The 14,867-nt window shown below is 46.8% G+C and overlaps 1 protein-coding gene across 1 annotated transcript in view; it reads right to left on the reverse strand.

The window, feature by feature from the left end:
• Nup154 (nuclear pore complex protein Nup154) overlaps positions 1-14,867 on the reverse strand; it is a 280,785-nt gene that overhangs the window by 241,364 nt on the left and 24,554 nt on the right. The window contains exon 3 of the mRNA XM_075703099.1: positions 1,245-1,504. Within this exon, the coding sequence (XP_075559214.1) occupies positions 1,245-1,504 (260 nt within the window). The remainder of the gene's footprint in view (positions 1-1,244; positions 1,505-14,867) is intronic.

Consider the following 14,867-nt stretch of genomic DNA (forward strand, 5'->3'; position numbering starts at 1 on the left):
AACGGGCAATCGCTGAACGGCGCCAATGACTATTATCACGGAATTCAAGGGTCTTTCAGGCACCACTAAATATTTCAAGGTTTTCAAGGCCTTGAAAATCACATTTTCAAATTCAAGGGTTTTCAAGGTTTTCAAGCACCCGTGCGAACCCCGGTGTCAGTCGAATCACTTGAAAAAAAATTCAGAATAGAGTGGTTCGATCCATTCTGCACAATTACAACAAAAACTTCAGTATCACCGAAAGCAAGCACAGAATTCATTGGCAGGATCTAAAGGACAGAAGAAAGGGCCTCAGAATCAAATTTTTTCGGTGTTTACCATTCTAAAACAGGCATTGACAGGAACAAATATATTACATTACCACCGTATATCTCGCGTAGAAGGGACCATGCCTTGAAACTTCATGAATTTTTTTTTAAGGAAGACACCTTGCATTATGAATATTTTTATAGGACCACGAGGGAGTGGAATACTCTCCCGTCAAATATTGTAGGTATAAAATGTAATGAAAGCTTTTACCACACTTTGTGTGTTGAAATGAGTGACAATTGATGTAGATATGTATGAACCCCCTGCTGTAATGCCTTCCAAGGTGACGCAGCTGCTGAATAAATAAATATATAAAGCAGTCTCCATTCACGGTTGCACAACTTGCCTATGTCGGCCAACGGCTCTGTTCCCCCATTCTTCGGCGATGCTGACAAAGCTGGATTCACATGCCGCACATTATCGCAGACGAATCAATCACATGATATCTGATGTGAATCGGATCACTTCGCAGCTAGCACTTGCATGGTAGCGGATGACAGCGCACACGGAGAAGCCCTCGCATCGGCAATGGAGCAAACGCGACCGAGCCGAAAATCACAACAGTGATTTGGCTCACTGCTATATAGTGCAGGCTGAGCGAGTGCCGCGAGAACGGGTGACGCACGAGTTTGCCGGTGCCACGTGCACTATTCGCCAAGTACTAAACACGAAATGGCGGCCTGTAAAAAGTAGGAGAATGGGCGACTGTGAAAGAAGAGAGAAGGGAGCTTCAGCAAGCAAGGGTGGGGAGGAAGTGGGGTTCCCTAGGAGATAACGATACTTTGAAGGGCAGAGAACCTTGCTTTGAGGTGTGGCTTCACGGCAGAGCTTATGATCACAAAACTTGAGCTACAAAAATTGTTCGCTTGTTACATGTTGGCAGTATAATTATGCATCGCAAGTAGAGGGATTGCTTGGAGCAGCCAGCAGCCCACCTGCACGATGGGGTCCTCCTCGCCAAAGGGCAGGCTAAGGAAAGCGGGCAGCAGGTAGGCTAGGGTGCTGCTCGAGTGGTTCACCTTGCGGCAGCGCGACCCAAACCAGCTGCTGCCAGCAGAGTAGACGATCTCGTAGAGGCAGCCGTCACGGCCCCCCAGGAAGATCCGCCCCGATGCTGAGCCCACGACGCACGTCGCAGGCGCACCATCAGCTGACAGCGTAAACACAGGCTCCGGCAACAGCAGCAGCTCCTCGCCTACAACCACAGAAAAAATAGTGGCACCTTCAGAGCAAAACACTTGGCAGAGAATCTTGGCAGAGGCGCATGACTGAGCGCAGTAAGCCACCACCATGGCAGCTTCACCACAATAGTTGCTTACCCTTGTCACATGAAATCACCAGCGCGCACTCAGTTTCAGATTCTGGTACGAGCAAACCTCCTCCCAGTTCGATGTGCACTGCATTCACAGCTATGCCCACCAATCCTATTGCAACAAGCACTTCACCTATCGGTTTCAGAGTGAGTGGCGTACTGTTGTTGGAAGCGTACTGCAAGCTTTGAATAAGCAATAACCCAAACGTGCCGCCGTAGCCACCTGCAAACGACGCAAAGTGAGCGTCATATTTTGCTCTAGCAGAATTGGACTCTGGCATCACTCACCAGCCTGATTTTATTTCGGTTGCTCATTGCCATTTTAAAATCTTAAAACACTACACATTATGAAAACAACAAAGTGCATCTTGGCCCACTCTGGCTGCTCGAGAATCACCAGTCTGCATTTCGTGCTGCAACGATTCCCAATAAGTTGGCATGTTAAAACTCCTTGCTGAAATGCCCTGCCCACAAGATGAAGCTGCTTACTCGGGCCGAATTCGAGGAGCACAAACGCAACCTTGAGGATGCCACAAAAACAACAATGCAGCTCAGCACACGTCAGCGTCTGGTGTTTCAATTATTTGCGCAACACTGCAGTACGTGGATGTCAGAGTCTGCCAAATATTTATAGCGTATATCTAAAGCAGCCATTCTTGCATTGAACATCGGCTTGCCTCAGCTGCGGCATTATACCACGTAACCGAGCGAATGCATACCACGAATGCATACACCCCTGCATACACCCCTCAGCAAATGTAGTGGTGGTTTTGCAACAGCTTTGCTAAATTAGCCCTAATTCAGCTTAATTATCATGAAGTGTGTTAATTACAGGAAGTCAAGGGTTTTAGTGCCTTAATTAAATATATCTTAATTAAATGTGGTTAATTAACTGCAACTTGATTAACAGAAATGGTCGTGGGTTCCAGTGCCGTAACTCTCTCTCTCTTTATTAAACTTGCCTTATCATGTTCGCTGTCGAACATGATAAGCGAACGACCAATGAGGGTTGATAAGGGTTTATACTGGTCCAATCAATTTCAACAAAATTGATGACGCCGAGCTGCCTAGAGATGAGCAAGTGGCACAACGCTTATGCATACTTAGACAACTACCAGAGGAGTCTCTACGTGAAATTTCTTTTTCTGCAGTGTTTTTGTCGCACACAGTATGCAAGAGATGAGTATGCTGTGCAGTGACTGAGCCATGCCCCCACATCGACAAAAACCCTATTGCTATACATAAGCAAAACAAAAATGTAACTGCACAATGATGATTAATGAAAAAATGCAGAAGGCTACTATCACATGTGAAACAACGCAAGTGAAACACGTAAATATTTGAGCCATACAAGCAGAGTAGATCGGCTAAGCAGGGTAGATAGCCATGGCCACTAATCCACTGTGGTGTGTAGAATGCGACCTGGAAATTTAATCACTTTACAATGGTATTCTTTCAAGATACTATCGTCATTATTTGGTGGAAATTAGTTGACTATTACTGGTGAAAATGAAGGCTAAGCCTCCTCTCATCCCTTCCACTCCCCCCACCCCCCCACCCCCCATCTGGCTAGCGTACCTGCATTTTTTTAGCTCGGCTAGGAAGTATGCACACACTGTTTTCTGACTAATTCACTGGTGGACTACCTCCCATAATCTTGGCACAAAATCATTTTAGGTTAGGTCGACATGACATGAAACCGTACATTTGGTCACCGACCCTCTAATTCAACAAGATTGTTTCTCAAATTATTTTTTTTCGATTGCCTGATAATTCAGAAAATTTTAAGGCCCCTTCCACATAAGCAAAATCCATCGGTGATGATTTATTTGCATAAAAAGTTTTGCAGTTCGGATAGGCAACAAATCGCCAAAGGATTGGTGTCGTCCTTTTCCACAAGGTACTGTTGTGGCAAATATCATGCGGCCTGAACAAATGTAGTGCTTGCTAAGGATATGTAAAGAATCTCAAGTGTGCCGAAATTAAAAAAGTGTGAAGTGCTTCAAACTGAAATCAACAGCAGTGCAAGGAAAATGAAAGCACCTGTTAGGGTTGCTCTACTTCTGCAAGTAACTGCAAGCACAGCTTCCATTCAAGTTGTCTGTGGTGCCACCTCCTCTTGGATGTGACGTTAACTGCGTCAGAGAAGTGGCTGAGTAAGCCCACTGCCCCCTTCTAGGACAATGTACCAGGGTGGCATATAGTGGGCAGGGCTTGTTCTAAATGGGTCGCAAGCCCCAAGGGTAGCGTTGGCCTGGCGGCCTGGGGCACAACTGGAAGCATCCGAAGGTCCTGGCAAAGCATGAGTCGACTGCTAACAGAACAACTTGTTTATTCTAGCATCGCAAAAGAGCGGCCGGTCAGGTCGACCGAAGTGGAGAGACGGGAGAGCACGTTACTCGACAGAAGAAATCGGAGCCTCTCTCTTGGCGTCCGGGGGCAGCTGCTTTTATACTCTCGGAGTCGAGGGCAAGAAGGAACGCCTCGTCAGAGGCGCACGTGACGGCGGGGCATGGACACGCTGAGAGACACGTTGAGACGAGTGTAGTGACGCATCTGCTGGGCCGGCGCTGGTCATACCTCCTCGCTTCACACTTGGGGAGCTCCTCTCCCCGGCTGCCGCGCTTTGACAAGCGTGGGCACCAACATGCACACACACATACACGCACACACGAATACACGTGGCATTGAAACATGCCTGGACGCCCTTGGCGGGGAGCCGTTGCGGCAGCGCTGTACGGGCCAAAATGTCCACCGCTTTGAATGAAGCCCCGGCGTCCGTTGCATCCGCGCCGGCTATACCGCGCGTCGTAGGCGAAACGTAACAGGCTACACTCATCTGCGGCGTCAGCTGCTGAGGTCAATCCGCGGTACTAGCGCGTGTCATGTATCACTGCTCCTGCAAGGGGCGATGGGGAGCAGCTCGATGTAAGGCTCAATGTGACGCTGCCTTGAGTGTTGTCGCCACTGACACTGGTGGCACGTCTTCCCCGATATGAAGGGCCACTCTCATCATCGGTAGAACAAAAGCGTGAGCAGAAAAGCGCAGTGCCGTGCAAGACAGGCTGTGTGGCGATGATAGCTACGATATGGCACCAGAGTAGCGTGCATCATCTGTGTAGAAACCAAGTGTGCGACTCACAGCGTTCTCTTCCTAACATTGTCACGTTGTGGTGACAATAAAGAAAACAGTCACAAAACTGAACGACGAAACAAACTTTTTATCGGGCGAACCTGTCTGTGCCCACAAAAACAAGTTACACTCAAAGCACAATGACAGCGGCAAACACAGTCGGCAACCGTTGAAATCTGATTTGTGGGATAAATGCATCGGCTTTTATACACGAGTCATCGAAGGTTCCAGAATAATCACTGGAGCCCGCGTGTCTTCCAGAAAGTTCAACACAATTCACAATATGCATACAAGCAATCAGATTACACAAGGTTCAGTGACAACAGACAGCAGATACAGTCGCCGACCGATTTTCCGGACTCCAAAAATTCGGACATGCCCGATTATTCGGTCAGCTTCACGGCACCGCCATTCCCCCCATAGACCATAATGTATAACAACTGCTGAACGTTCGGACACGTTGCAACCTCTCGTCTGATTTTTCAAACACTCCTTCAGCCAACTCGATCGAGAGCATCATGCACCGACTATGAACGGCGCATAGTTCGACTTGCTGAACGCGATTTTTGTTTTGAACAGAGCCTCCTTGCTGCCCCACGAAGTGGCGCTACTGGAAATCCCCGCTCATCAGCATCGTTTCTGCCTGGTTTGATAGAGTGGCTCTACAGCAGTTCCAGTTTCAGCTTAGTAAGCCATGTCAAGACAATCCAGCAGCTGATTTGTTTCTTCGCACACGACGCTGCGAGCAGGCTACGTTTTTCGTTTGTGCGACTGGTGTTGGCACGGTGGTGTTTGCTTTGTGTGCTGAGTCGAGGTTTCGGTGATCCAACGCGGCATACGGAAACATCGCGTCAAGTGTCTAATGGCGCCGACAGTGCCCGCGCAGACTTCGCTGGGGAATGCCGGCAAGCGGGTGCCGGGAGGCCTAAGATTTGTCGCCTTCCGATGTGCTCCCTACTGACGCGGAAAATGTTCTGCCGAGACCTGCGCAGTGGTTGCATTGCGATTCCGGACACCGTCTCATTTGACAGTTTCACAGGTACTGACATGCGGTACTGCAGTACTGACATGCGCAGGACTCAACGACGGCGAGATCATTCGTCAGGTTTCTGCTGCACCGCCGGACGATGACGCATCATGTGCTACGCTGCCGTCGCATGCGGAGCGTGCACAAGCAATGACTGTGCTTTCAGCCGCCTATAGTGACCGTACGACCCTCTCCGAGATTCAGGCTTATCTGATTGCGCGTAAACGGAGCAGCGTGCAACGGCGCACTCACGATTTCTTCAAGCCTACTGCCGAGCCCGAATAAGTGCGTGGAAATAAAGGATTTCTTTTTTTTTTCTTAATCTGCTTTTTCGGACACCTGTTTATTCGGACATTTCCGCAGTCCCCGTGAGGTCCGAATAAACGGTCGGCGACTGTACATGGAATCGTGGGAAAGTTTCTTTTTGGCGTCCAAAAAATTCAAAGATTTCTTCGGTGCGCCCCCTTTTCAGGGAGCGATCAGATAGTGGAGGGAAAGAACTAGCCATAAGTTGGAGTGTATTTTTCGGCAGTAGCGCCAGCCACCCACCATGGAGCCCAACAAGGGGACGCTGCAGGGTCTGTAAAACAGGGCCTACAAGCGCCAGCTGTACGCTACCGCTATAACCAAATATGATATAACCAAGGTTGGCTACTCACACAAGGTTAACCCTTGCTGCCAGGAAGGTCGGAAGTAATAAAGAAATGAGAAGGAGACAGGAAAGGTGGAAAGTAAGGAAAAGACGAAGGTTGTAGGGAGAGAGAGAGACAGGAAAAGGCAACTACCGATTTCCCCCGGGTGGGTCAGTCCGGGGGTGCCGTCTATGCGAAGCAGAGGCCAAAGGGGTATGTTGCCTCCGCCGGGGGGCCTTAAAGGTCCAAACACCCAGCATCAGCTCAACCCCCAGGATCCCCCTTTCCCCAGACACGGCTAAGCCGCGCACGGTTACACGCGGGAGGGTCCAACCCTCGTGTGCTCGGGTACGTGGTGTCGCAACACACCAAACGCCTGCTTGCGCAGACGACCCTGCGGGGATCCGACACATACCGGCACGTCCTGCACTGAGTGATAACATTTCTTAGATGGTGAAATGCGGTTGTCCAATAAAGCCAAACAAGTACACGTGTCAATATAAACCATGTACCCATATAATCATAATACAAAATATTGACATGCAAAAGGAAAAACACGTACAGACTTGCACTAAAATTTCACATTAAGGAGTATCGTAATATCGTCAGTGAATTTTCTTAGTGACTTCAAATTGTATGTTTTAATGCGTTAGCATTCTTAGGGCACTTCACGCACCGACCGGCGGCTATCTATTTATCTATCTATATATGTGCATGATAATGATGTGTGGTGTTTTATGGCGCAAGGGTGTGGGATTCTTCTGTGCTCTTGGGACAAAGGAACGACAACACAGTAGTGCAAACAATCACAAGGGCATTTATTGCACCTTTCATAGATCAATGCCTGCTAGCCGAGTTGCTATCCACAAAACATGTCGATGGGCGCGCGACAAATCTAGGGAGCCCGACTCACCGCGACCGGATAGCGAGCGAATATGTTCGCCCCATGCTGGATCTGAATGCTTGGTCGTTCGCGCATACGGTCACACGAACGGTGGCGCATTCGAACGCGGCCACACGAGACGGTCTCGCAGAAGCCTGGATCGGCGCACGCGCGGAACGTGCATGCCGCTTGACGATCTCCAACCAAAGAGGAAGCGTGTTCTCCCCTGCGCCTCCAAGTAACCCTGCCGTGAGGCTGCGTCAGCAGCGAAACACTCGCGCCATCTCTCGCACTGCGCTTCAACCACTCCGACTGCCACGGGTGCCAGGCAACGCGGCGAAGCCGTACTGCAGAAGACGGGAGCTATGCAGCAAAACAAGATATCAGGGGACGCGCGAGAGTCGCGCATCCCCACAAGGGCCAGGTATTATTTATTATTTATTTAGCGATACTGTAAGCCTTTTCACAGGCTCATACAGGAATGGGTCACAATCAAAACAACATTGTGGGTCAAAACAGAAGAGATCAATGAAATACGCTAATTATTACAATTCAAAGATATGACATGCAAACAAAACGACAGACCAAAGCAAACAGTACAAGGCAGATAATACACGGAAGGGGTAAGAGCTACGAACAATTCAGATGTGGTGGGAAATAGCCAAAACACAGTTGCGCAACGCAACGTTGTAACGAAGCAGTAAATAATCGGAAACAGACCTAATCACAACAAAGTGCACATATCTTGGTTGCAAATTCTTCGATGGAGTCAACATGTGCAATTGGTTTTGGCAGACGGTTCCAGGCTTCAATTGCAGATGGAAAAAATGAATGTGTTGTCACACGCAGAAAACTGTCTGATGCACTTACAGTGATTTGTTCTTTCCGAATGTTGGAAGGGTGGCCTAATGTACTTTGTTTTATCTATATTGTAACGAAGCAGACGCGCCCCTGTGTATGTGCCTACTGACGAGGAAGACGAAGGAGCGTGCCATGATCGCGAGCGAGCCCCGTGCTACCGACAGCCCTTGTAGTGCCTTTACCCAGCACCTCCACCAAATGCGATGAGGTGTATTGTAGTTCACAATGTTGTGGAACACTAAGTAAAGGCACTACAAGGGCTGTCCGCAGCACGGGGCTCGCTCGCGATCACGGCACGGTCCTTCCTCTTCCTCGTCAGTAGGCACATACATAGGGGCCCGTCTGCATCATGGCGGGTTGCTAAATTCCGTAAACCAGTGCATTAAAAAACAAGTGCAAGAGTTGGCTTTTATTGACAGATGCAGTGTTTCCACGGGAGCTTTTCTAGAAATTATTTCAATGTACCTGAAGTCGACGCTGATTGGGTGGAGAGATGGAGTTGTTCTGCAGAAATCAGGCATTTGTATTGGCTCAAAGGTTGCCCCTATTCTTAGCAATATTTACCTGAGTAAGGTTGACAGCTGCTTAGAGAAAGCCTTAGGTGATAGCGTTATCAAGATATTTCGTTACGTTGATGATTACCTGATTTTCTGCAAGAGGGAAGAATTCTATTCCGCTGCTACCTCAGTAAGTGAGCAATTTAAACTTTAAGGAGGAGGATTAATGTTTACCAAGGAATTTCCTCAGCGACGAGTAATTCAGTTTCTTGACATTTCCTTGGTCTTCGAACAAAATCACGTTTGTTGGCAGTACTCCCCAAGATCTTCGAAGCCGTTGCTAAACTTTCAATCCAAGCATTCCAAAGTAGTAAAAAATGGAATTGCCATGTTGTGCCTTAAGTCTTCCCTCACCAGATCCTGCACGCACAAAATGAGCGCTAGTTTTAATGTGCAGGTCCGACGCCTAGTAGAAGCAGGTTATCCTAGTGTAGCAGTGGCCACTGTGGCTGAGCACCTAAAGAAGTTGGTTTCGAGGGGGACGGACGTGATTACAGAAACCAGTAATAGCAAAAAAAGAGTAGTGGCTATTCTGTACATTTATTCAGTGTCGCACAGGCTTAAAAAAGTTGCAAGTAGATATGATGTTAATGTTGCTTTCACTGCTCCCAATAAGCTAGGTAAGATATGCGCTGCCATACAGAGGAAAAAGGAGCAGGTAAAAGGCAAGAAAAGAACAGATATTTGTCCAGTGAAGCACAATAAGAATAACCGTTTTACTGACTGTCGTATGGGTGTGGTTTATAAAATTCCCCTTAGCTGTGGCCAGTTCTACGAAGGGCAAACGGGACGGTGTATCAATCAGAGGCTAATGGAACATGAAAGGTCGTTAACCGGTGGATCGCCTTCTAATCTTTCCCTACATTGCCAAGATTGTAACTGCACGCCAGAGTTAGATGAATGCGCAATATTGCACAGACATAAGAATGAAGATACGCATCTTATGGTAGAGGCATGGCATATCTATAATGGTGGAAGTCCGTGCGTGAGTCAGCCTTCTATTACTTTACATAAGGAAGAGATTGAGTGCCTTAACAGTTATCTCTCCCGTAGACCAGCACATGCACCCAACTGACACGTGGTGATACCATTCCTGAGGTTGCCCAGATGAGTTTTGTGTCTTCTTTCTTTTTTTCGCCTCAGTGCTCCCTTCAGTTGATAGTCTGTGTTCGTGCTGTCCACTTCTCTATCTCTACTCTTGTGTCCTGTCTGCACGCCTCACTTTTTTTTTGCATTAAGAAAGCCCTTGAGTACAAGAGCTGTTATAAATGTGCAAAAAATTACCTGGTCAAATGATTTTCAGTGTGTCTGTTTCAGCTAAAAACTCTTAAGACTAATTTCATATTAAAAAGTGGTTCATTGCTAAGAAAAAATGTCGGGTAAAGAGGAATATTTTTGCAATGTGCAGAAGTGAAATGCTTTTTCCTCTGTGCTTCTACTGCAGGGCATTGAATAAGAATGTGCAGGACTGTGAGATTTTTGCCGCACTTACTACAAGTCGGAGGACGGTCCCCAGTCAAGACGTAAGAGCGAGTGCCATAACTTTGTCCTATTCTTAATCGGCAAAGGAGCACTTCACCTATATTGTGATGTTCTCAGATATATAATGTCTTAATTTGGGTTTGATCAATTGTAGTTTATTGGATATCTGAATATTCCAGTTTCTGCCAGTAAATTTTCAGCTTGTGACGCAAGTATGGTTTAAGATTTGTGGCTGGGGTGGGTACATTTGTGACAGTGTCGCTAAAAGTTACTGAGGTAGCTTTCTCGTCAGCAGCTTCATCGCCTTTTATGCCACAGAGGCCAGGTACCTAGCATAGGATGACCACTTGTTTAGCACTATGAGCTGAGCATAGCAATGTATACCGTTCATTAAAGAGAGTGTTTTTATGTTTTCGTAGATTCATTAGGGATCAGACTACACTCAATGAGTCTGTGAACACAATAGCCCTAGTGAGATTTGTTTGCTTCATGTGCTTTATTGCAGACAGTATTGCATATGCTTCCACTGTAAAAATACATGTATGTGGATTCAATGTACCGGATATTAAAAATGCTGGTCCTAGTGCTGCGTAAGCAACACCAGAAGGAGACTTAGAGGCATCTGTGTAAAATTCAGCACAAGAATACTTCTGAAGCTCAAGAAAATGTGAATGTATGTGTGCCTCAGGCACTCGTTTTGATATTTCTGCAAATGAGATGTCACACTCAATAGTCTGCCATTCCCAAGGCGGTGGAAGCCGCATAGTTGCCTTTATGACATTCTCTAAAATTGAGGCGCCCATTTTTTCAGACAGTGCTTCAAACCGGAGGGACAGAGGCGTAGTGGCTGGGCGGTTACGGGACAGCCTGGCCATGGACAGGTCTCGAACTGAATGGCATGCAATGATGGAAATCTTATTTCACCTTCAGGGCATAGGAGAAACTTAAATATGTCCTTTGGAGATGTAGACACCATTAGTTGGATTCAGCGTACAGGCTTTCTACGGGGCTAGTCCAGAACGCACCAGTAGCAAGACGGATACCGGAGTGGTGGACGGCATCCAGCATCTTCAAAGCACTAGGCGTGGCAGAGTTATACACAATGGCTCCGTAGTCAAGGCGTGATTGTATAAGACTTTTGTACAAGCTCAAAAGGCATCTTCTGTTACTTCCTCAAATTGTGCAGATCAAGAGTTTCAGTAGATTCACTGTCTTCAAGCACTTCGTTTTCAAATATATTAAATGTGGCATAAAAGTTAGTTTAAAATCTAAAATGAGACCTAGAAATTTATGTTCATGGCTCAGAGATAACCATTCTCTATTAAGATCAATAATGGGCTCCAGTATTACACCTCTCTTATTCGAGAAGAGAATGCATGTACTGTACTTTTTTGATGGTTTAGTTTAAAACCATTCTCGTCTGCCCACTTAGAGAATTGATTCAGGCCAAGCTGCACTTGTCGCTCGCAGATACTAAGATTACATGACCTATTTGGATATGCTCTACATATACAGAATAAAAGATTGTAGGTGGTATGACAGTATGGAGCAAGTTCATTTTTACAAGAAATAGAGTACAGCTCAGCACTCCGTTTTGTGGCACACCAGCCTCCTGAACAGACGAGACAGGACGTTACCAATCCGAACACGAAATGAGCGGTTGGACAGATAGCTTTCGATCAAATTTAGCAAGTTGCCTCGGACGCCCATATTTTGAAACGAAATTTGTCAATACCAGTTTTAGCTCTTTGTGTGTACAATTCCTAAGGAAGAACAACAAAGAAACCTTCTTTGTATGCTGTAACCAACCTAGGCTCATGCTTGACGAAAAAAACACATTTGGAACAGGCAGCGAGAATGCCACGTTCATGCGATGTCGTGGGATGCGCGAACGGTCTGCGGAACTTGGCCAAGGGCAGTTGCAGCGGTGAATCCAACTTTACTTATCACTGTGTGCCAACGAGTGAACCTTTCCGTTCGAAGTGGTTAAGTGCCGTACCTCTGGCACAGCGCGTTGGCAAAGAGCAGAAAAATCGCATAGTGTGCTCGCTGCACTTTCGTCCAGAGGATTACGAGTTCAACGCCGACTTACTGAAGTTGTGTGGAGTGCCTTTCAAAGCAATGCTTTCCCGTGGCGCTGTTCCGTCGGTCTTGCCTGCATTCTACGAAGCGCAAGAACAACTGGGTCAAAGACAGAGCGGTGAGTGCGGCATTTAGTTCTCACGAAAGAAAAGCTACAAATGTGCGAATATGTACAGCCATGACATACAGTTGCCGTCGTAGTAGTACGCAATGATACCGGCAGCACAAGCCCTCAGCAGCAGGCCACATTCATCAGTGCTTAAATCGCTGAAGTCAAGCCCAGCATCACAAGCCAATGTGTCGTCAGGGTTGTCCATTGCAACAAGCGTCAAAGTTGGCGTCATAAAATAAAGAAATAAGCTTATCATTACGTGCTTTCCCTTACGATATCTGCCATAGTTCCGCTTTCGCACTGCTGTCGGCTCTGTCTTGGCTGTTTTCTCGGCCTCCCCGCAAGTTGCCTATCATGTGCCCTATGATAAATAGGAAAGTTGAACAGTGCGGCAAAAAAAGAAAAGATGATTGTGGCATTAGAACCCATACGGGTTCCTCGAAAGAAAAGCCTCTCAGTTGAAAAAAAATTCGGCCTGGTCCGGGACTCGAACCCAAGACCACCGCCTTTCCGGGGCAGCCGCTCTGCCATCTGCGCTAACCAGGCGGCTAGCATATGGCAGGGCGAAATCGACAATTTCGACTTCGCCCTGCATGCGTGGCCATGTATGTGTGGCCATGTAGCATTGTAGCATTGAATGCGTGGCCATATAGCAGTCGCGCGGGCCACAAAGTCATCTTCCTATTAACATGTTTGCAATTGTGCACACCATTGGGTATATACGGCAGTAAATGACAATGGATATAACGAAGTAACAGGTATAAGGAAGTAATTTCAGCTGCCGTTTAACTTCGTTAGAACGAGGTTCAAGTGCAGATGACAATGTGTACATGCATGCCTCTTTTCCACAAACCTCTTTCGTGCCAACATGGGTCATTGTAGGTGTGGGACTGGTTGGCACTATTGTTCGGAGACACGCTGACTTGGACCACAGGGCATGTGCCACTCTGCCTGCGCTGGCCTCCAATGAACCTCTTCAACACCCACTTGGGCAACTGGGTCATGTGGCAATAGGTGCGCACCGCTCCTTAACGAACATCTTTGATGTCAGCTAGGGTAACTAGTTATGTGCACTGGGAATATGTTGCTCTACAACGACAAAAAAAAATACCCAGCTAATCCGATGGTGAGTGGAGTCAAACCCACATCTCAAGCATTCCTCAAGGACAGCAACCTGATGCTTTAGCAGCCAGTGCCACAAACACACTCAGTGTGTGCCTTCCTTCGACGAACCTCTTTCAAGCCGACATGGGTCACTGTAGATGCAGGACTGGTTAGGCAACCACTGTTCAAAGAAACTCTTTGACGCTGACTGGGGCTACGGGGTATGTGCCCCTCGGTCAGTGCTGGTCTGCAATGAACCTCTTCAACACCAGCTGGAAAAGAATGGGCGAGTTGGTGGTTTCCCATATTGTTAAAAAAAAGAGTGCTAAACACTTCCGCCAGACAGCAGAAGAGAGGATGGAATATACACGGCACTGACTTACAATTGCGTTTATTGGAAATAACACGATGGCTTTTTAAAACCTTACATCAAGCGTGCGCACATGCTCTATGTGAATAAAAGCACTTGTCATTCTCCACACACTGCCTCGTGGTCGTGGGTGAGATTAACAGCGTTGTTCACCCCAGTTTAGCAAGCCCATTTCTTTCAAAGATAAGGTTACGGAAGGCTAACTAACACACCCACTACCTTTTCTTATTATGTGAAATGCTTCCGCCACTTTACTTGTAATGCTATCAATGTGCACAAACAGGATTTTTGGGTCATCAAAGGACGACTTACACTTGCATTCGAAACACTGCTTTGCCAGGTTTGTAGATAGGCTTGCCGCTGCGCTGACTAAATGTATGAATCTAGCCACTGTCAATGCTATTAACTGTTTGTAGTTTTTAAATGCAAATTAATGTCTGTTCGACAGCATTGCATATTTCTTTTTCTTTGCACGTTTTCATTAGAACAAGTGGAGAGCTCCATTTTCAGGATCATAGAGCCTTAATAAATGTTTTATTAAATAACAAAACAAAACTGCACAATAAACCACTCTGCGATCTGCAGAGAAGCTTCCAAGTAAACACCTGCTGACAAGACCACTTGTCAAGGCCATTCAGTGATCCAATAGGTTCCGAACTGTGGCACTACATCTCATTGCGCAAGAATCTGCGCTTGCATGTCACATAAGCTTGGCTCTGCTGCGAGGAACAACTGAAATAGAATATAATTGAGTCCAATGCCACACGCAGACATTGCTGCAGCAAAGGATGGTGTAATTACACCATTTAGCCAAGATTTCCCCAAATATTTGACCACTGTATTGGATATTCCGTCACAGCTGACAATGTTAGATGCGGAATTTGTAGCACTGATAATATAACCAGACCAAAATAAGGGCAAAGAATGGTTGGTTATATCCAAATGTATGTCACATGCAGATCCATTGTAATGAGCGTCAACTGTACGCTGAGCTGTTCATCAC

The sequence above is a fragment of the Dermacentor variabilis genome, chromosome 8 (assembly GCF_050947875.1).
Source record: "Dermacentor variabilis isolate Ectoservices chromosome 8, ASM5094787v1, whole genome shotgun sequence".
Classification (NCBI taxonomy): Eukaryota; Metazoa; Arthropoda; class Arachnida; order Ixodida; family Ixodidae; genus Dermacentor; species Dermacentor variabilis.